We start from the raw sequence: 20,757 nt of genomic DNA, 5'->3' as shown, positions 1-20,757 counted from the left end.
TAAATTATTTTCCTTTTATGAAAAAGAACTAAAGAATTTTATAAAATAAAAAGCTATTAAGAAATCACATACTTTAAAAGATTTAGCACTTACTTTTTATAGCTTTATTGACTATTACCAAGTTTTGATTTTCATATAATTAAATACTGCAACTGGGACATTAAAAATACAACTAATTTACCAAAATAATTGTATTCTGAATATTATGTACAATATTATACATTTTACATTACATAAAGTTTTTATACATAAAGGGAAGATTTGATTTATGGTTATTGAAAATCTAAAATACATTTGAACAAAACATTCCTATGCATACATACACAATCACTCAACTGGGACAATCAAAACCATACATGAGTGTGGTTATTAAAAAATAAAATTACATTCATACAATGGTAGAAATTGAAATGTATTTTTATTGATTCGAGAATATTATTACAAAACCACACACATGAATTATATAACCTAATTCTAAATATTTAAAACTCTTTATGCTTGAGACTGAAATACGTTTTTATACCCCAAGGGGAATTTTTGATTTTTTAATTTAAGGGATTTTTATTATTCATAATCATTAAAATGCCTAAATGTGGGCATAATGCAGACCCAATCCCAGCAAACAGAAAAGTAATGAGGGTATATCATTTCACCATGTGTGTTTCACCATACAGATTTTGAAAAATAATCCTATTTTTCAAGGTATGATGTGAAATACCTTGCTTCAATTATACAATATGGGTATGCCTTCATTGTCATACTTGTCATCAAGGTTATTACAAAATTGAGGCACAGAGCTTATAGGAGAAATATATATTACTATAGTGAACTAGATACTGAAACAAAGATATCACTAGGTGACTTCAGAAAAAAAAACAGAATGGATGTTCATGTAGAAAATACCACCCATTCACACTAAATTAGTTGTTAAACAAGGTGTCAGTCTTTCAAAAAGGTTAATATACTGATGTGTCATACCTTGTTTGTATATTGAAATATCCAAGTCCAGACTACTGTCACATGAATTTTAGTATTATCTCACTTTTAAATTTAATTCCTTTCAAGAATAGCTGTGATTTTAAGTAAAGCCAAACACTCTTCTGACCTGAAAAGTCTGAAAACCAACATCTTTATGAAAAAAAAAAAAAAATGGCTTTCCAACTGTATGTCATTCTATACATGAATCTTATTCCAGCAATACAGAGACTGATAAAAATTCTATCAGAATCATACACAAGAGCCTTGATAAGGCAGCAATTAGTAAACTGGCCATTCTCCTTAAAGTGTGCACAGCATTTTTATAGTATTTCCTATTTTGAAATCCTGTATTCTATCAAAGGCAAATAACAGAATACCTGGAAACTAGAAGATAGAAAAGTAACAAGTTGAAACATATACAAAATTGATGTCCTTTCCAACATCACATAATCTATGAAAAATGAGATTCAGAGCCTAAGATTTGCTTCGTTTTCTTCTTGTTCACGTTTAGCTTGAATATAAAAGACGCCCTAACCTAGGTTACCAAAATATATTCATATAAATGTATGAGTGTTTCTAATACAAAAGTTTTAAAAAGGTCTAAACTCTTAATTTCTGTAATTAAATATCCTGGAGTTCAGTAGGCAGATTTATTTTTGAGCAGCTTGAAAGGAATTCGACGGCTGAGCTGTCTGGGAAGCTGGGCACGGCTACATTTCAGCTCTTCGCTGTGATTTCTCGGCAACAGCTGCCCCTTCGTCGTCGTCCTCCTCCTCCTCCTCATAGTGCTCCTCTCGGCCTTTGGGGTGGTGGTCATCTTGAACTTCTTGCCCTTCTCCATCATTGTTTTTCTCATCGGCCTTCAAGTTAAAAGGAAAAAAAAGAACTAAGAGATAGGGCAGAGAGTTAGTGAGATAAATTATTCCCTCTAAAAAAAGAGAAAAGAGTACGAAGTTATTCCTTTTGAGAGAAAGAAAACAAGCGAAGAAAAATGTTCCGACAGAGAGCAGTGCTGGTTTTTCCTAATCTGCATATTGTCACAAATGTTCTAATACTGGGTTGGCCCTTTAAAACTCTGGGGTAACTTAGATGTACCGACTGGTATCTATCCAACTATGCGTATGGTATCTCCTACACACGTACAAACATGTGCAATAGAAACATACATCCTACACATACATTTTCATCATTTTCACCATAGGTCTCTTCAGCATTATGTGCCAATTCCCTTTTTTTCTCTTCAGTCAAATCTTCCTGAACCTAAAACAAACCAGAGATATGAGGTGACACTTTCATCATTTAAACATTTGGAACAACATATTCTGATTTCCAAAGAATTCATTCAAAGTAGCAAAAATAAAATTAAAAAATAAATTAAAAAAAGATAATAGTCAAAGATTTGATATCTATTAGCTATAAAGAAAGGTATAATACATCTACTATTAAAAACATCTTACTCAACTGTCTTCCATATCTAGATGCATACCTGTCATACTGCGACTGCTTAATAAACATTGTTGACTGAATGAATAAGTGAATCAATGCAAAAAATATCTGCCCCGTAAAGGCACAGAAAAGAGACCCCGTGACCTATAGACGAAGTAAGAGAAAACCGAGAAAAAAATGTGTATATGTATTTCTATAATTAAGAATAAAATTCTCTGGCTAAAATATCCAGAACACAGAACACAATCATTTCAATTCCTTCAGGAAATAGTTTTTAAACCTCCTCAAATCCCTTAATCTCTTTAGTGTTCTAACAAGACAGTTCTGTTTTAAGTAGTTTTCTTTTCTGTATGGTATTACTATTGTGTGTAATTGGTCTCGGTTAATTTTTTTTCAAAATGCCAATCAAAGAAAGCATAATATTCCACAAAATGCAGGGTAAAGTATTTTCTAACTTAAATATTTTGAAAACCATATGTATGCCAAAACTTTTAAATCATTTGAATACATTTCAAAAAACTGCTGACCACCAGTTAAGCATAACGTACAACCCTGGTAGCAAAAGAAAATCTGATCTCTCCTACGGACAGTGGTGTAGAGTAAGTCTTCTTGAATAACACACGCAAATTACCTTTTTTCTTTTTTTGGTGTTTAGGTGGGGTGGGGGGGGGGAGGGCACAGTATTAAAAATCCCAGGAATGGGACAGGAAAGTATGCAGGTGTTCTAATTAAGGAGCAACAAATTAAGGGCTGTCTCAAGGTGTCCAGCCCAGGTACGACAGGAATAAACCACAACCTACAAGACAAATCTTGGCATGAACCTGGCCTGTCAGAAGCCTACGAAGATGACCCTTCAGAGATACCTCAGACACAGCCCAGCCTACATGAACCTTTCTAATTAGCCCAATGCCAGCCCCTAAACTATACTGGCACAAAATAAATTTCTTCTGAGGACAGAGGCACAGAGCATATTTTGTATTCCCATGTCCTGGTAGGGTGAGCTAAAGAGAGGACACACTTGTCACACCAGCAGCCTCTACCTTTGGTCCATGACATCGTTCTGTTCTTAGTCAGACTCTCATAACAACATTCCCCAGGACATCGGGACGAAAATGATGAAGCACTTATTTCAGATTATATTAAGGTCTGACTGAAACATCATTAAATTGCTAAAGTGTTCTGGATGATTTCAGTCAACAGACATGTCTTCTATGGCCTGTATAATGAAAATATACTAGTAAACACTAAACATGGCTAGTTGGAGTTGGGAGGAAACTGCCTTGAAACTGCAGTATGGTGGAATACAAATCAAGGTCAACACACATTTCCTGTGAAGGGCTAGACACTAAATATTCAGGCTTTCTTGGGCGTAAGGTGTAGCAACTACTCAGCTCTTCACTGTAGTGCTGTAGTGGCCTCAGACAATGTGTGAATGACAACAACAAAATTCATGGCTTACTGACAAGTAAGGCCGAGGCTAGAGTTTGCCAGTGTCTAACAGACTGTGGAGTCAGACAAACCTGGACGAAACCCTTGGTTCTGCAACTTTCCTGGCTCTATAAACAATAAGGTCACTTATTTTTATTGTGAAAAATTTCAAGCACACACAAATAAAGAAAATAATTCAATGAACTCTCATAGCCATCAGCAAAATTCAATGCTGCCACACTTGAATCACCTACTGCTTTTCTTTATACATCTCTAAAAAGATTTTTTTTTTTTATAAAACCATAATGCCATTAACAACACCTGATAAATAATTCCATGGAATCCTCTCATGTCTAGTCCATACTTATATTTTTCCTGATTGTCTTAAAAATGTCTATTTACAGTTGTTTTGTTCTAATTATGATCTAAAGGCTATACCTAACTTGGGTTCCACTCCCCTCTTTTTTCCTTAATGCTATTCTTTGTCCTACAGACCCATATTCTGAATTTATTTGCTTTTTCCAGCATTACTTAACGCATTCCTTTAGCCCCGCCCCGCCGCCCACTTTTTTATAACAGTTAGTTTAAGGCTTGAATGAATTCATATTTACTTGTCAAAGCAAAGGTTTTTCAGAGAGGATGCTGTAGATTTCATATTTTCATTGCATGGGGAGTCACATAATGTTTATCCCACTTTTAGTGAGACTAATGTTGGTCAGGGAACTCAGATGGTGATCCCTCCTTAGTAAAATTCCCTGACTTCCCTTTATCTTGTGATATCATCCATCGATGACTGCCCTTAAATCAACTTTTAATTAAGGGTTACAAAAATGGTGACTAATTCCATCATGTCTTCTGCATTCACTAACTTCTATAAAGAACTTGCCTCTATCAACTATTTAGTTATTGTGCTTGGTATACTCAATTATGATAGTAGCCTTTAAAACCAGACCTTGATGGGCTCTACTCAAGCTGTGTGACCTTCAAATATTTAGCTAACCTTCCTGAAGCTCAAATTTCTTATCTGTAAAATAAAACGGTTGAATAACAATCATTAATTTTCAATTGTGTGTGTGTGTGTTTGTGTGCACATGTGCGGTGGGGGAGTCACAGATCTTTTTAAGACTTTAGTAAGGAAGTCTTGAGTAAATGGGCGTAGATGCACATCATTTAGCATAGAAATTTCAGAATGTTCAGACTTCTCAAATTTCACTTGCACCACCTGTCCTGGCCTGCCTCTCTAAACAGTGTGCTCTGTAAACATCATCAGCGGCTGAGGCACTTGTGAAGAACTCAGACTCTTAGGCCCCACCACAGATAAGACAGAAATCTCCAAGGGTAAGGTCTGATCCAGGAATCTGCATTTCTCACACACTCTCCAAGGTGATTCTTAGCCAGAACAAAGGCTGAGAGCAACTCACTTGAGTGACAATGGATGAGAGCTAGAATGTCTCTGGCTAGAGAGATAAACACCCTTTTCATGATCTGATATAGAAAATTTAGAAGTTTTTTTTTGTTTGTTTTTTGGTTTTTGGTTTTTGGGTTTTTTTTGTTTTTTTACCCTATGGCAATATAATCTGAGATGAGAAGCACTTACTCTTTAATTTAGGAAAGTCACAAATAAAAATTTGTAATTTTTCAGATACATACATACACCTTATTATTCTAGTAATATATTCTTTATGTTTGGGGCAAAAGTAATCTAAATTCATCTTAAAGGCATTACTGAAAAGGAACAAAATGATAGGGAATTTCTAATTTTAAAATATGATTAGACTAATTGCCAGGAGCCAAATGCTACTCTTTTATCGTGTAAACACACCAGTTATGTCTTTCACACTCAGCCGCACTTTTTGGTACCCTACTAAAGCTGATGCAAACACTGTGTTAAAGATTTCCTGACAGTGCTCCTCATTACTCATTATTGTTCACTGAAATCTAATGTTTTAGGCATTTTAGAAATAGCCCCAACGCGATGTGGCAAAGTTTAACAAATAGTCAAAAAAACAGACCTAGTGAGTGTGAAATGGGCTTCGGCTAGCTCCCCTGTCCCTGAATGTATTAATGTCTTTCTTTCATGCACCAGAGATGTTATGGGGTGAACCAGGAACCAGAAGGCTGAACCTTAAGTAGTAAAGGATGCTGGGATGCAAACAGGCAGACGCAACGGGGCCAGGGGAAGGCTTTCGGCAATGCCAGCTATAGCGATGGGCATGACTGCTGGCTGAGTAACATTTAAGAGGAGCTTTGCCACCTGGACAACTTCGTGATGTGGTGATTCACAGACCAGTAGAACCATTAAAGGTGGCCAAGTAACGTTGTGCTTGCTCTCTCATGAGTGTTCAGATCAATCTGTTTCTAGTTATGATGGGGACACGAGCACTAAGATTTTTCGAACAGTCATTTATATATTTTTTGAACATTTAAATAATTTTAAAGCATATAGAATATGTTTTGGCAATGTCATACTCTGTCCTGTTTGCTCATAAGTAGATAAAAATTTTGGGAAGTAAGCAACATGATAGGATCGCTTTATGAATTTCATTCTCTAAAATAATCCCACACCATAAACAATAAATGCTTGTTAATAACTGTCATTTTTATGTCTTAGAAAGGTAACAAGGCTGCACTATGATAAAAGAAAGCAGGCACAGTGCAGATTTCCTAACATCACACTTGTTTTGGGTCCTCTTTTCTCAGAGTTCAAGTTACAAGTCTGATGGGCTGCCCCTCTGAACAGGGAGAGCCCTGGCAAGCTGCAATTCCTCCAGAGGAGCAGAGCTGACAGAATTCCGTTTGACTGCGGGCTGGAGAGAGGGGAACCGAGGCGGGCGGTGGGCCTCACACCCCAGTGGTCAGCTGGGGCAGCCGGAAAAGTCTGAGGCTCAACGGAGACAAGAACGCTGTACATTTCATGGTACTCTGGTTTTCAGAGTGCCCCCACAAATGTGGTCTCGTACACACATCACTTATTAACAACACGTGTTCTCTGTTCTCACATATTGCATTTCTCTTTATTTTTCTCATTTTGCTGCAGGCCGCTGAGAACTTCGTCTCTGACTATTACTAGTCCTTGAACCGTGTTTAGGAACCACTCTTCTCTTCCCTCCTCAAGGGAAGAACAGGGACCAACGGAAAGAGATGGGCGATCCAATGAGAATCATCTCAGGAACGACCAGAGAAATACCACACAGCCTGAAGAAGAGATGCTCAGGGGTAAAGAGGAAAGCTATGCTGGGAAGGCATGCGGGGCTTCCTCTGAGAGTTCACAAGGCAACAGTCCCAACAAGAGGATGTGGCAACCTGGAGCCTATGTAAGAGAGGGTTAGAAAGTGGGGACAGAGAAGCCAAATATAGGAATTCTGGGCAGGGAAGTATGAAAAGAGAAGCAGGATGGGGTGCTAGGTGCAGGGAGATAAAAAAAAAAGCTCTGGTCAGTTCCACCCACCTGAGGGAGGACGAGCCACGGCCTGAAGGAGTGGCCTCTGAGGGTTAGGCACTGACCTCTGCCTTGTCACCCTTCTCCTTCCCCCTTGACTATTTTTTCTTTCTATTCTTGATCCCTCTTGGATCACAGGATTTCTCTCTCCACCTTAACTGATATAATATAGAAGTAAAAAATAATCAGTAAATACTGATTAAAATTTTATGTTTAGCCTTCTGAATTTTTAAAAAGAAGCCAAGGTGAACCTCTCCTCTTTTAATCCCTCAAAGATTCCTGGCATCTGACACAATGAAATAAAGTAATATTAGTCTAGACATCCTGCTACAAGAGCAGTCCAGATGAATATCTTTTTCTTGCCAAACGTCTTAACATTCAAGGCTGCTGGTTTCTCTAATGCTCTCTTCTGATAAGACAGCTCAGGGTCTTGATTAGGATGAACAACGGGATGAGAAAAAAGGGAGAATAAAAAGATCAAGCCAGTTAGAGAACACGTGACTAGAGGTATACGTTGCCAGCAGCTATAAAGAGGGACAACGTTTTGTTTCCCTGGTATAAGCACAAACTTTAGCATTAGCTCTGAAAGCCGACAAATGCCATAAAAATGAGAAAGCAGATCCAGTCAAGGGAACTGTGTATGTGACTGCAGCAGGGTCTCTGGTGGCCGGGCTGGTTTTTTCAGACTGCCATTTATCTATCCTCTCATGTGGTTCCCCTCAGGGCCAAAGCCGCACATTGGCAAGATGCCTGGCTGAGAGGCGACTCTGAAACAGGATTTTAATTTACTAGACCATTTACTGGTCCAGAGAGACACTAAACATGGGGCCCTCGCCTCATCCAAATCATGTTCCCAAGTACTGAGCTTCAGTTGTCCAAACAGTAGACTGCTGTGACTAACCAGCTACGACCAACAGTATTCATCAACCAGCTAACACAAATGGGGCACCACGATGCTCTAAACCTGATTAACAATGTGCCGGAAGTTTACAATAAAATAGCAAATGAAAAAGAAATGCTAAGAAATTCCCCCTAAATGTATTTTATTCTACTGAGTTCCTTATGTATTTTTCCTTTTCTTTATTGTTAAATTTAATTAAGATACCAAATTCTTGGAAAGAAAGAGGCTAAAAGTAGAGACTATAAATTTGTTTAAAATGTCTGGAGGGTGTTAAGTGTTTTCTGACGGACACCGCGGCAATGTCTACAGAGAAAGGTACAGGGGTTAGTTAGTCCAGACTCTCTCAATGGGAGATTTGCTCTTCTCTATTTTAGGAAGGAAAGACATGAGAGAAAATATTCTTACAAAGATCATATACACTTAAGTCCACCACTCCTGGGAGACCAAATGTCTTCTTAATTCAAAATTTCTAGTGAGAACTGGAGGGAAGGGTTCTATTACCCCGTTTCTGTTATCTTCTAACGAAATGGCTCCACTGTCATGGGCTGTTTCCTCTTGAAACCACCCTTTCTTATCCTACCTATGCCTTTCTGAGCATTTCCAGAGAAGGCATTTCAAAGCGATGCTGCTGTGGTTTGTTTCTGACCAGTGTGACGCGCCAAGGAGTGTGACTGGGCCCTCACGCCCTCCTACCTCCTCCTCTCCCTCCTCCTGGTACTGCTCATCCGCGTTACCCTCCTGCTGGTCTGGGTTTCCCGCCATCTGTCGAAACAAGAGGGGAGGCTCAGATTGCTGAACCCTGGAGGTGTGTCTTACAGTACTTTGAGACAAAGAACAAGCATGCCACCACGAAAAATGTACTTTCGATGCATTGGTGGCCAGGAAAAAAATAAATAATCATTTCCAGCACGAAGCCCAGGCTGTCCGTCACCCCCTCTCCGAGTGAAGGTTCATCACTTCATCTAGTGGCCCAAAAACCAGTCAAAGAGGCAAAGCTTCTGACAGTGTAGGTTATGACTAACCTTCTGTATAAACCGGGGATCTAGTAAAATGCCCAGGTTAAAACCACTCTCCCTCCACAGTGGCCTCTGCTTACCACCAAATGCTCCTCCATCTCTGTGTTCTCTTGTTTCCGATTACTCTGTTTTTGCTCTTCATTTTCATCTGGCAAATTTTCTTCTCTCGCTTGTTCGGCTTCCTCAAACTCATCTTCTCCTTGGTTATTCGGGTCATCTGCTGGATTTATATCCTCCATGGCTGCCCTCTGTAAAATTCCAATAAACAGCAACCACCACTTCAAAACCCGGGATCACGTTTAATTTCATTTGAAAGGCTGCACACTTGGCGGAAAATGCGATCATCCTTCACCAGGCTGTTCAGATCTTTCCTCGCCAAGATGCATAAGTACACATCCCACTGTCAAAAGGTAAAATGCCCACACTTTTTGTCAGAAGCTGATGAATCAGAATGAAATATGAATGGCACGTCTCTTCTACAAGTGATTCCAAAATAGCCCTCCAAACTCTACTATAGCAAGTAATGTGAGCATAACTAGACATAGGAAAAATAGTTATTAAGAAACAAAAAAACCAAGTAGGAGAAACATTAAAAAGGGAGATTTGGATAGGCAAATGGGAACTTCATTCATTATTATGTTGATTTTTATACAGGCAAGCTTTCCTTTGTAGGTGATTTTTTACACATAAGTGGGCGGAAAGTAGTCGAAGAGAAAGAAGGCTCACACCCAAAAGGACCAAAGAAGAGGGCCAGTTCGAAAGTCAATGATCAATTTCCAGTATGGATCAAGTTTCTTTCTAACAAACACTACCACAACACTCAGAGATGTCGCACTAGCAAGGTATGGGAGGAAAAGAACTGCGCTAACCCAATCTTTGGCAATATATTTTGAAAAGTATCTCCCCAGGCCCATACCACCTCCCAAGTAGTTCTGAGTTCCTGTGTTCAACAAATGTCCTTCACATTATCAACTATAGAATTATCTCAAATTTCCACTTAAGCTCTCAAAGAATCTTTCAAAATATGCTCTCATAAAGATTTAGATTTCGGAGCCTGAGCTGGGCAGAAATGGCGATGCTCGCGTGAGCTTCCCCATCACTCCAGTGTCATCAATAGGGCATCTGACTGAGCAGCAAACGATTTCCAGAGATGGTGAAGCCTCAGAGTAAGATTCAATCTCTTTTGGCATGAATGGACATGAGCCTTGAGAGCAAGGGCTCCATGAAGCTGACCCAGATTCTACTTCAATTCACTTCAGGGCTTTGAACACGTTCAAGAGCTCACTGCAGTCTCAGCCGAACTATTATCTGTGTATCCCTGGCTATATACTTCATTCGAGTGCAAATGACACTTTTCTTGAGAATAAAGAGAGTGACAAATCATTACCTTCACACTAAACTCCAGTCACTCCACAATCTCTTGTCATATGGATTTCTTTTTGTGCACTATCAATCATTTGTATGGGAATAGAGAAAAAAATGGAACAGCCTCTCTTCAGAAAAACAGCATGAAAGCTTTTGCAAAAGTTCATAAAAATATACATACTAGCTCCAATCCTAACCGAGCAATAAGTAAGGTTTAACAGGCATGGTTGCAATATTTTCGTAAAATAACAATGATCAATTATATGTCAATAAAGTTGGACAACATTTTTTCAATTAAAAAAATAAAATAGGTAAGACAAAGAGAGGGAAAAATGGGGTAACAATTTCTAATTAAAAGAAGGCATGGGAGAAAGTCCAATGTTCCTAAGTGTGTTGTTCCCCAGAACAGGTAAACTGATGACGACAAGAGAGTAAAGGGTTTTAAAGTCAAGTAGTCAAAGCTCACGGCACTTTCCAAATGTCGCGGATTAGAACACACGGGCGCCTCTGTCCTCCCTTCATGCTTTTCAGGCTCACTCTCAGGCTTCTGCACGCTGACTGCTGCCCTCTCACAGACACTCCCTTGCTCTTTCATACTCTCTGGCTCTCTCATACTCCTGTTCACTATGGATCTTGCTCTTTCCTGAAAATATTTCAGGGCCAGGGTTCCCTGGAGCATACTTTCAAAATGCTAATTCTGGGGCGAGCACATAAATATGGTCTGCCATATCTCCGTGTAAATTAAGTGGAGAAGCCGGTTCCATCAAGTCGGCTTTGGGCAGCCATCAGGAGGACTTTCTCGAGGATAATCAAGAAAGGATATGGAGCCTCCTTTCAATCCACTAAACCAATATAAAAAGGGCCCATAGCACAGCACAGACTATAAACTTTATAAACAGGGTGGTTGGTTTACTGCCAAAGATGACCGGAGAGCTAAAGTAAGTTGCAAAAATCACCTACACATAAGCACAAGAACATGCCCACTCAGCATTTGCTTGCCACACTGGTAGGCAAGGCCAAGGAGCCAGAACACCCAGCTGAACTGAGACCAGTTGGTAAACACAATTGTCTTGGTTATTAGGTCTCTATCTATTTATATTCTAATTTTTATACAGCATCATGATAACCAAACAATTTTTTTCCCTTCTCAAATCACACATCCTTATCCAGTGTTTATTAAAATGGTCACTGACTATTGGGAGATTACAGAGAGTCACATGACATACAAAACACCCTAACAAGCTGCTTGCCATGCTCAATAATAGTTAATTTCCTTTCTCAGGTTCCCTATCCAACCCCCACACTTGCCTTTCTTTTTTCATCTTTCAGAATTACTACATCTTTTGATGCTTGCACTTTTGCTCTTATTTTTAAAAATTGTTATTAATCTAAAAGTCATCAGAGAACTCTAGAAGCCTTTGACATTTGTACTCAGAGCAATCTTTAACTCATCCTCATCTCAACAGGTCCTCATGGTTTACGCTTAACATCACTGCTCGTGTCATGTGATTATGTGAGCCGTGATTATCTGTGCTGATGAAATAACAGACATATCAGGAGCCAGGAGTGTGGTGTCAGGCAAACCTTCAAGTGTCCTTTCTGCCTTGTGAGTTTCCAAATATTCTGACCAGAAGAGAAGGTACTTACATCTGCCTCAGATTCTGGGTCAGCTTCATGGAGCCCTTGCTCTCGAGGCTCATGTCCATTCTCTGGTTCTTCTTCTGCCTCATCTTGGTGCTGGTTGTCTCTCTCATAGGCTAACAAATCAAAGGAACTAATATCAGCCCAGGGGAACCAGACAGGAATATTTCCTTTCACTCAAAGAAAGGCCACCAGTGTGCTTTCCCAGAGGCCATTTCACCCAATCTGTACTCCAGCAAGACTAACTCAACATAAGGCGGCGCATGTCTCAGCTTTTCCGAATGACGTCATGTCCTTTTCCCAGACCTTGTGTCTAAGGTGATAGTGCGGGTGAGTGGCACCATTGTAACTCTTTGAAACAAATGTTTATAACAGAAACTGCAATCCTCCCCCACAATGTTTTCAAAAACAACAAATGAAACTCTCTCAAAAAAAGAAAGTCCAGTCAACTGGACCTTGCTAAAATTACTAATTTTTGGCATTATCAGAGGAAACAGCAAGGTACCAAAAGAAGAAATTGATACTGTTTCAGAAAATGAAAGAAAGGACAACCTCGCTTGTGGAACCAAAAAACTAACAAATATTGCCCATCCTGTGTTCTCTGATATGGCAGCTATGGTGACAGCCACGACACAGATACATTACACACTTATACTTGCACAGACATTTACTTGCTGCTTTTTGAAAAACTATTTTGATAAAGAGAATTTAGATACAAGCATACAAAGAGAACAAGTAATTTTTTAAAGTAAGCTCTAAGAGGGAAAGTTAAGTACATAGAGAGTATGTAACCTATAGAAAACTAAGATATAGGATAACTTACCGTCATCTTTCAAGTACACCAAGGAATTCATTAGCTAAAGAAAAACTATTCTCTAGTTTTACTGATAACGAAACAAAAAAGCTTAAAATGCTGCACAGGGAACACAAGGAAAACAATTTCCTGACTATAAGGACTATAAAATATCAGAACTGGCTATAGAGGGAGTCAGAGTAAGCACCTTCCTTTAGACTCGTTAGAAAAGGACACATACCTTAAATGTTAGTGTTGTCAGAGAGACAGTTAACTTTCTAGTTCTATCATCACAGAAAGCAACGTTTGATAAATTACATACTAGATGCACACCATAAACAAAAGCTACTATTGACTTAATTTGAAAACTTTTAAGGCAATGATCCAAAAGCCTCCAAGGTAAGGAGAAAAATGAAGAAGTTTCCTAAAACATAATACTCGTATAATAATGTGTCAGTAATAACTATTTGGTATACAAAAGCTTAAACTACTATTTCTTCTCTACTCTGAAATGTTACCGAGGAAACAAATTATCTTGGGCAATTTTGGCTACTAATGTGCACTGTTTGGGAGGATTAAGAAAAATTCAACAACAACAAAAGATACATGGAACACAAATCTTTGCCCGTACTCATATGCATATGGCCCTGAATTAATATATATTACCAAGCAATTTTATTAAAACATTCATCATCTAAGAAGTCTCACCACCTCCTTCTTCTTCTTGGTCCTCTGCTCCCTGAACAATATCATTATCCATGGCATCATAATGAGCTGGCTTCCTGCAAGAAACACAAACATTATTAACTCGGTAACACAAATTACGTAGCACAGTTTGACATAAGTCATTTATCTTTAAAGAGCAATAAACAAATTTACCAGCCTTTTTAAAAAAACAAAACAAAAAAACAAAAATTTCTTTAAAAAACTTAGGTTTAATAAAGATTATGAATATTCTTTCAAAAGAACTTTAAAAAAGATAAACTACTTTTCGAACGATAAAATAAAGTTAGCACAAAACCCTCTAGGTTATTTTGAGACCTAAACTATAACTTCTAAGCAGGAAAAAAAACGTTATTTTTAAAATTAAATATTTGGAACTAAGTTCTCAGGTAATTGTTCTGCCTCAGTCATAGGAGCAATGTGACCCCTCAAGTTCACAGATAACACATACATAAAGCTGTGTTTAATTTGATGAGAAAAACCAGAGGGCCTGTCTACACCATCAGGCTACCTTGGCTGCTCCGGCTGCCTCTCCTCCTGCCCAGCCTGCCTCTGCCGGGCCAGCTCTTGGGCAAGAAGCATCTGCTGCTGCTGCTGCTGCTGCTGCTGCTGCTGCTGCTGCTGCTGCTGCTGCTGCTGCTGCTGCCGCCTCAACAAGTGTCCCTGCAGCCTCTGCTGATGCAGGGCCTCCTGGTGCTCTCTCAGCCTCTGCGCCTCCTCAGCCCGCCTCGCGGCCAGTCTCTGCTGTTCCAGCTGCTCCTCATATGGCGATCGAAATTTGGTATCTGGCTTGACCGAAGGATGCACCTGGGGAAAAATGAGTTGGAGCTGTGCAAGAGCAGTGAGGTCCTCTGTGTTCTCCCTTCATTTGGTCCTCATGACAAACTCAGGAGGCATGGTTGGTGTATTGACATCTATCTATCAGGGGAACTGTGACTGAACATTAGGTCCAATGTCATCCAGCCCTGGAACTCCTATTTTCCAACTCTCTGAGTCTCCCCTTGGCTTCCTTTAGCAACTGATCTTCCTGATTTGCTGGTATTAAGGCTGATTTTCAATGTGCTCCCTCTCAAATGGAAGAGGACACAACAGAAGAAATAATTTTGAATCTTAATTAAATTTATGTTCAAAAGGCTCTGCTATAAGTGGGCAATTGGTGACCTCAAACTAATTGGGACAATTTGTGAGCTTGAGACTAAGGCCTTTCCATGAAGAGCGAAAGATCTAGGGATGCTAATTAATTCTAGTAACGTCTGTACCAATCTCAGGCTAAACATAACCAAAAAAAGTGAAACTTTTGATTAGGGTGGAAAAGGAGAGAACCAATTTTCCTTAAAGAATCAAAGAATGGGTAAGAAGATAGTGCCTTCTGATTAAAGGAAAATCTGATACAGGAATTTTAAACTCTGCTTCCCATTGAGAGATCCACCACTCCCTCTTCCATCCCCCAAGTGAAATAAGTACACAGTATTCTCACCAAAGGTGCAAGGTGGAGAGGAATGAAACCTAGTGAGGAATTACTTTTGAAGGTCACATGACTGAGAGAAGTTTCTTCATGATAACTTTATAGCATTATAAGAGTGCAACTACAGAAGCTTTCACACCTACTCAGCCTAAAGCTTCAAGCAGCTAGAAGCTTTAGAGAGTCTGAGGCCAAATAAAGCTTCAAAGTTATAAATAAAAGGTGACCAGCATGTATGCAAAGACCAGGTAGCCTGCTGTTACTGGCTTAGAGATAGTGGAAGAAAGGTAGCTAGCTGCATTCAGTGTTGCTTTAAGTTCTTTTAAAGTATCATTTACCAAAATAACAGACTTTAAAAAAAATCCTACTTATGTGAGAGGGCACTGCTCAGTAGGGGAGCCTGAGCAGAGACTAGTTAAACAAGCTCAATTAGTGGAGTATCCTTAAGTGATAAGGTCAGCTTTCTGATAACTTGAAGGTAAATGGGCAGAAGCCAATATACGATTTGAGAGTAAATGAACAGGGATCAGGAACGTTTAATTAATGAAAATGAGACTGTTCTTGGCCTCAAGGCGCCCACAGAACTTGAGCACAGATCGGGAAGGTGCCTGACCAGGTGCTCACCTATGCTACTCCATTGAGGAGATGTGAGCATGAGTCCCTCTCACTGGGCACTCCATTCTGTCCATCACAGACACATACATATACCAGCAGCTCTTCTCTTTTCTCCAAACATCTTTCTGAGGTATGTCAGTAGCTCTGCTATTAACAATGCCACAGAAAACTTAAATATGTTCACATAACATTTAGTGAAACTGCATTTTTTATTTTAGACATTGTCATTATATGGGTAAGCCTTTTTCTTTAATATTTAAAAACAAAGCCACACTCCCTATCCCAGGCAGTGAAACCTAATCCAAGCCAACCTGGAGTGGATGACCTGGTACCTCAGCGGGAGCGTGCCCTTCCAGAAGGTTGGCTGCTTCTCTTTGTCCCCTCCACTCCCGGTCCTGCTCCTCTGGTGATGGATCGTGTTCCTCCTCGAGATGTTCAGCCTGCCCCACCTGCTCCATTGCCTCCTCTTCCAGGGCCTTTCTGTGCTCCTCTTCTGCCTGATGTTCCTCAGGCTCTCTGGCTTCCGCATCCTGCTGGTTCAGCTCTGCTGGAGCCTGAATTTCTGCTTCCTTCTGGGTGGGAGGATAAGGTCTTGTTTCTTCTGTTCTTCCAGGCACTGCTTTATGCTTCTGCCACACATCACTATTTAGAGACACCTAGGCCAAGCACATCACTGGAAATGACACTTCTATTCCAAAAGTAGTGATATAATTTCTTTATTATTATGTCTATGGGGTTACGACATCAGCAAAATCCTGGAGTCTAGAAATAGAGTCCTGACTGAAAAGTATGGCTGCAATGGAGTCATTTAACTCTTCTCACTGCATAACCCTAACTATAAAATAGAAATAACATAAGCAAAATTTCATCTTGGAAAGAACATAGCAAATAGCCTAAAACTAAAGCCTGTAAGTACTATATCTCAGTAGGCCTTTCCCACAAAAGCAAGCTAGTTACAATTTTCCAGTAGAATACAAAGGAAAAAAAAAAAACCTTCAAACTTCAAGTGATGAAATGTTTACATAATTTTCTTCAATGTATATTTTGTTTTCAATAATGATTTGAAAAGAATAAGATCAAATTAAGAGTGAGTTGGGTTTATTTGATATTAGCTAATAAAAAAAGACAATCCTTTACTAACAGACATCTGTGTTAGCTAAAAATAGTGTCCATTAGATCAGGTACAATAGAACACTTTTTAATGTATTAAGGTAGCATTTTTTTGTAAACCAGAGGAAGTCTTTTGTATTTGGTATTGTTAATACAGAAAACACTGAACAGAAAAACGACATCTCCTTTTATAGAGTACTCCTCTTCTAAAATTGATTGATTTAAATCAGTTTTCCCTGCAAGTTTCAGAGATTTCTATATGATCTTCATTACTTCGAAAAGAAGGGTGAAAAAAGATGATATAACACAATTAGGAATTTCTGTCACTCCTTTCCCCACCTCTAACCTTCTTTATCAGAAAAAAAATAACTCTTTGGTCAGATTGCTCTCCCCTAATTGAAATAAATGTAAAGGCCTCTTCTTAAATTAGCAGGGATATGACTGAGAAACCAGGTTGTACAAATAAATAAACTGGGGAGAAAAGACCTTTCTTAAACATCTGAAGGTAACTTTTGGAGATGTACATTTTACCAACATCCTCATACACCTGGCAAGTTGGACATAATACTGTGCTGAGTTTCTACGAAATATCTCTTTAAAAAGCAATGAATGCTCTCAGACACCTGTCATTTATCTCCACAAAATCCCTGTGGGAAAGTCTGGAACAAATAACTACTATCACCACCTCACAGATGGAAAAACTGAAGTTCTGAGTCATTAAAAGATTAATTGGGTAGACGGGTAGTTAACTTAGGGTAGAGGACAGAACTAATTCCCAGGCCAGGGATCTTGTTGTGTTTCTTTCTTCTTAATTAGAATTAACCTAAGACCCAGACAAAGAACAAGAGGCCATGAGGGATGCAGAACCTGTCTGTGAAGAAATACTCTGTAGGACTGAAGACTCATGCAGTCCACTCACAGCAACTAATTGTCCCTGTAAGTTAGTGACTTGAGTGGGGGAAGTCCTCTCACACATTCCTTGTTAACAATTTTGTCAGAGGAAAGATCGCCACACCTGCCGTTATTACACCTGTGATTGCAAAAACAATTTGTAAGAATTAATGATTAGGGTGGCACTACTTTTGATGTCCCATTTATGAGATACTCTTAAGCAAAGCTTAATTTTTATGAAGAACAGGAATACAAAAATGTTGATCATGACACTAGCACTCACACCCTTAGTAGTTTTATAAAGGCCTTTTAATACAAGTGTTAGCATGTTCTATGTTGACCTAGTACAGCATTGAATTGAAATATATTATCAACTTTAATATTTGAGTGGGCTGATTGTCATAGGATATCTTCATGATCATTTAACCCTCTCCCTCTACCAAAAAAAACAAAAAACAAAAAAGACTTAAAAATCTCAGACATGACATAACAATTTGTTTCAAATAAATAAACCCACATGAATAAAGCCAAAGTCATTGTAGTATTTCCCAGAAAATAGTACAGCAGTAGTTCTCAAAGTGTGCTCCCCAGACCAGCTGAATCAGCAATGCAAATCCTCACACCTCACTCCAAATTAGCTGAATCTGAAACCTTGGCCTGCATTTTAACAGCCCTGCTGGGGACTCTGATATATGCTAAAATTTGAGAACCACTGTTCTGCAGGAAGAGTTGGCAATATTTAGAACAATTCACCTGATGACAGCTTGACAGGGTTAGTGACCTGTCCATAGGTTACCAGTTCACGCCTCTTACCTCCTGTGGCTGTCTGGCTGGATTCTCCCTTGCTGTGCTGTCACCTTGTGGCGAATGTGCTACCTGAGTAACATTTTGCTGCTTTGTTGGTTCTGGTTTTCGAAAGCTTGGAATCCTATTCAGAGTATCTTTCAGTTGTTTATATTCTGCAACTTGAGTCTGCATATAAATTGCACAGTTCAAAAGGAGAAAATTAGATAGGCATTAGGGGGTCACTGAGAGGCTAGACAAATGTATTATATCTAAATACAACTTAGAAAAAATATGCGGATTGTTTTCATGCATTAGCTCCTCTTACTTGAACATGCTTACCCATTTTTAAGCACATGCAAAATGGAATTAGAGTTAAAGGGAACAGAGAAAAAATGTCTATGACAGATGTTAGTTCCCCATGCTATGTTAAACAAAGTTGGAATTTTTATAAATAACTTTCTAGTATAAACATCATTATTAAAAGACAGCTGTGTGGCAAATATTACAGCATTAAAAATCTACTAAAAATTCACATAATTATACAAACACAGGTGCAGATATCTTAACAATATGGTCTGAGTAACATTTTTCAGCCGAAAAGAATCACAGGTTTAAAATACGTAACTGAACACATGTGTATATACGATCACTCAGGACACCTTCCTCCCTCAGTCAACTTGAGCTCAGATAAGGTCCCTTACTTGCCAGAATGCTTCCAGGATTGTACTCTGCAGCTTTTTTTGGAAAGCAAAAGCACAGGCATACAGTGAAGCTAGATTTTTATTCCTCAATTCTGTAATGAAGATATAAGAATATACTCTTTTGCGTGTATATGTGTTGGGGTGTGTGTGTGTGCATGTACACGATATTTTTAATATAAGGAGCTAGAAAGGCAGAAAAAAGTCAAACTCCTTAACTAAGAAAATGAAAAGAAACTGTTTATACTTAGCTCATCATATGCACCAACACTGGTATCCTAAAACAGAAATGCTGTGTGCGCAAACACACACATAAACAAACGCATGCAGAGAACACAGAAATCTTTTTCTGAGCAAGTTCCCCAGATAGGGCCTCCTCCCTCGGTGCGCACGGCAGAGCGGGAGGCGGGGCTGGGGTGCAGCCAGCGCTCCTGTGGCCATAGCTGTGCACTCTGCACAGTGCTCTTCCATCCAAGGAGGAGGCGCCTTTTTGCCTTCTCATTCATACGAAGGTCAAGATGTCTGCTTGCTAAATCTATGTTTATCATTTATATAAAGATGTGCCGTATAGCTAACAGTGGCTCTTAGCCTAGAAATCAAAACATTTGCAAACTAACTTTGGAAGTCAAAGAAAAAAAACAACTGACATCCACATAGTGATATTTTTAATATTTTAAGATAAATATGGAGAAATTCACAAACCTTAAATCTAGTGTAATTCTTCCTTTTCCTCCTAAATACATAATCTTTGAAGGCAGTAATGCTGTGGTCCTCAAATATTTGTGTGCATTAAGAATTGGAAGAATCATGTTAAAAATGCAAGATCCTGGGCCCCACTCTAGTAATTATGATTCATTAGGCCTGGGGCAAGGCCCAGGTAACTGTGATGGACTGGACGGGAGTCTCCAAAAACACCAGCCCGAGAGTTAAATGTGACTTAGCTGTCAGGATGGCCTAAGCTTCAACTTGATTCCGATCACTGATCTTGGGCCAGCTACTTTAGTTCCCTTTATTTAGGTAAAAAGGGAATAATACCATATAATTCAACGCATTGTGAATATTAAATAAAATTGCATATATAAAGTTCATATGATAATCCCTGACAATTGTAAACACTCAAATTCTATTCTGCTCTTACTTTCTCCCTCCTCAATTACAAATTGTCTAGACAGAATCTCATAAGATGACTTACATTAGACATGTAGATGTCTAAACAGCATTTGTTTTCTAAGAAGCTCTACGAAAAATTTTAATATGGGGATTAGAGGTGAAATTCTAAGTACTGTGACTAGTTCTGGCAAAACTATTAGGAAAAAAAGGCAGGACAAACTTGAAGTTTTCTCCCCAATGAGCCAAAAAAGATATTTAAAAAAGTAGAAAACTATGCATAGCTTAAGTAAAAATAATATATATATATATATATATATATATATATATATATATATATATATATATATATATATAT

The 20,757-nt window shown here is 38.8% G+C and overlaps 1 protein-coding gene across 1 annotated transcript in view; it reads right to left on the bottom strand.

Annotated features, from left to right (window-relative positions):
• Positions 1-399: 399 nt before the first annotated feature.
• Positions 400-20,757, bottom strand: part of GOLIM4 (golgi integral membrane protein 4) — a 69,300-nt gene continuing 48,942 nt past the window's right edge. Inside the window, exons 6-16 of the mRNA XM_039857902.1 lie at positions 20,576-20,595; positions 19,615-19,827; positions 18,622-18,827; positions 16,140-16,463; positions 14,242-14,537; positions 13,719-13,789; positions 12,221-12,330; positions 9,289-9,456; positions 8,886-8,954; positions 2,158-2,238; positions 400-1,838 (exon numbers count right to left, since the gene is read on the bottom strand). Coding sequence (XP_039713836.1) covers positions 1,689-1,838; positions 2,158-2,238; positions 8,886-8,954; positions 9,289-9,456; positions 12,221-12,330; positions 13,719-13,789; positions 14,242-14,537; positions 16,140-16,463; positions 18,622-18,827; positions 19,615-19,827; positions 20,576-20,595 — 1,708 coding nt within the window. The 3' untranslated portion in view covers positions 400-1,688. The remainder of the gene's footprint in view (positions 1,839-2,157; positions 2,239-8,885; positions 8,955-9,288; positions 9,457-12,220; positions 12,331-13,718; positions 13,790-14,241; positions 14,538-16,139; positions 16,464-18,621; positions 18,828-19,614; positions 19,828-20,575; positions 20,596-20,757) is intronic.

Source organism: Pteropus medius, unplaced genomic scaffold (genome assembly GCF_902729225.1).
Source record: "Pteropus medius unplaced genomic scaffold, Ma_sr-lr_union100, whole genome shotgun sequence".
Taxonomy (NCBI): Eukaryota; Metazoa; Chordata; class Mammalia; order Chiroptera; family Pteropodidae; genus Pteropus; species Pteropus medius.
This window is presented reverse-complemented; position numbering and strand designations above follow the sequence as displayed.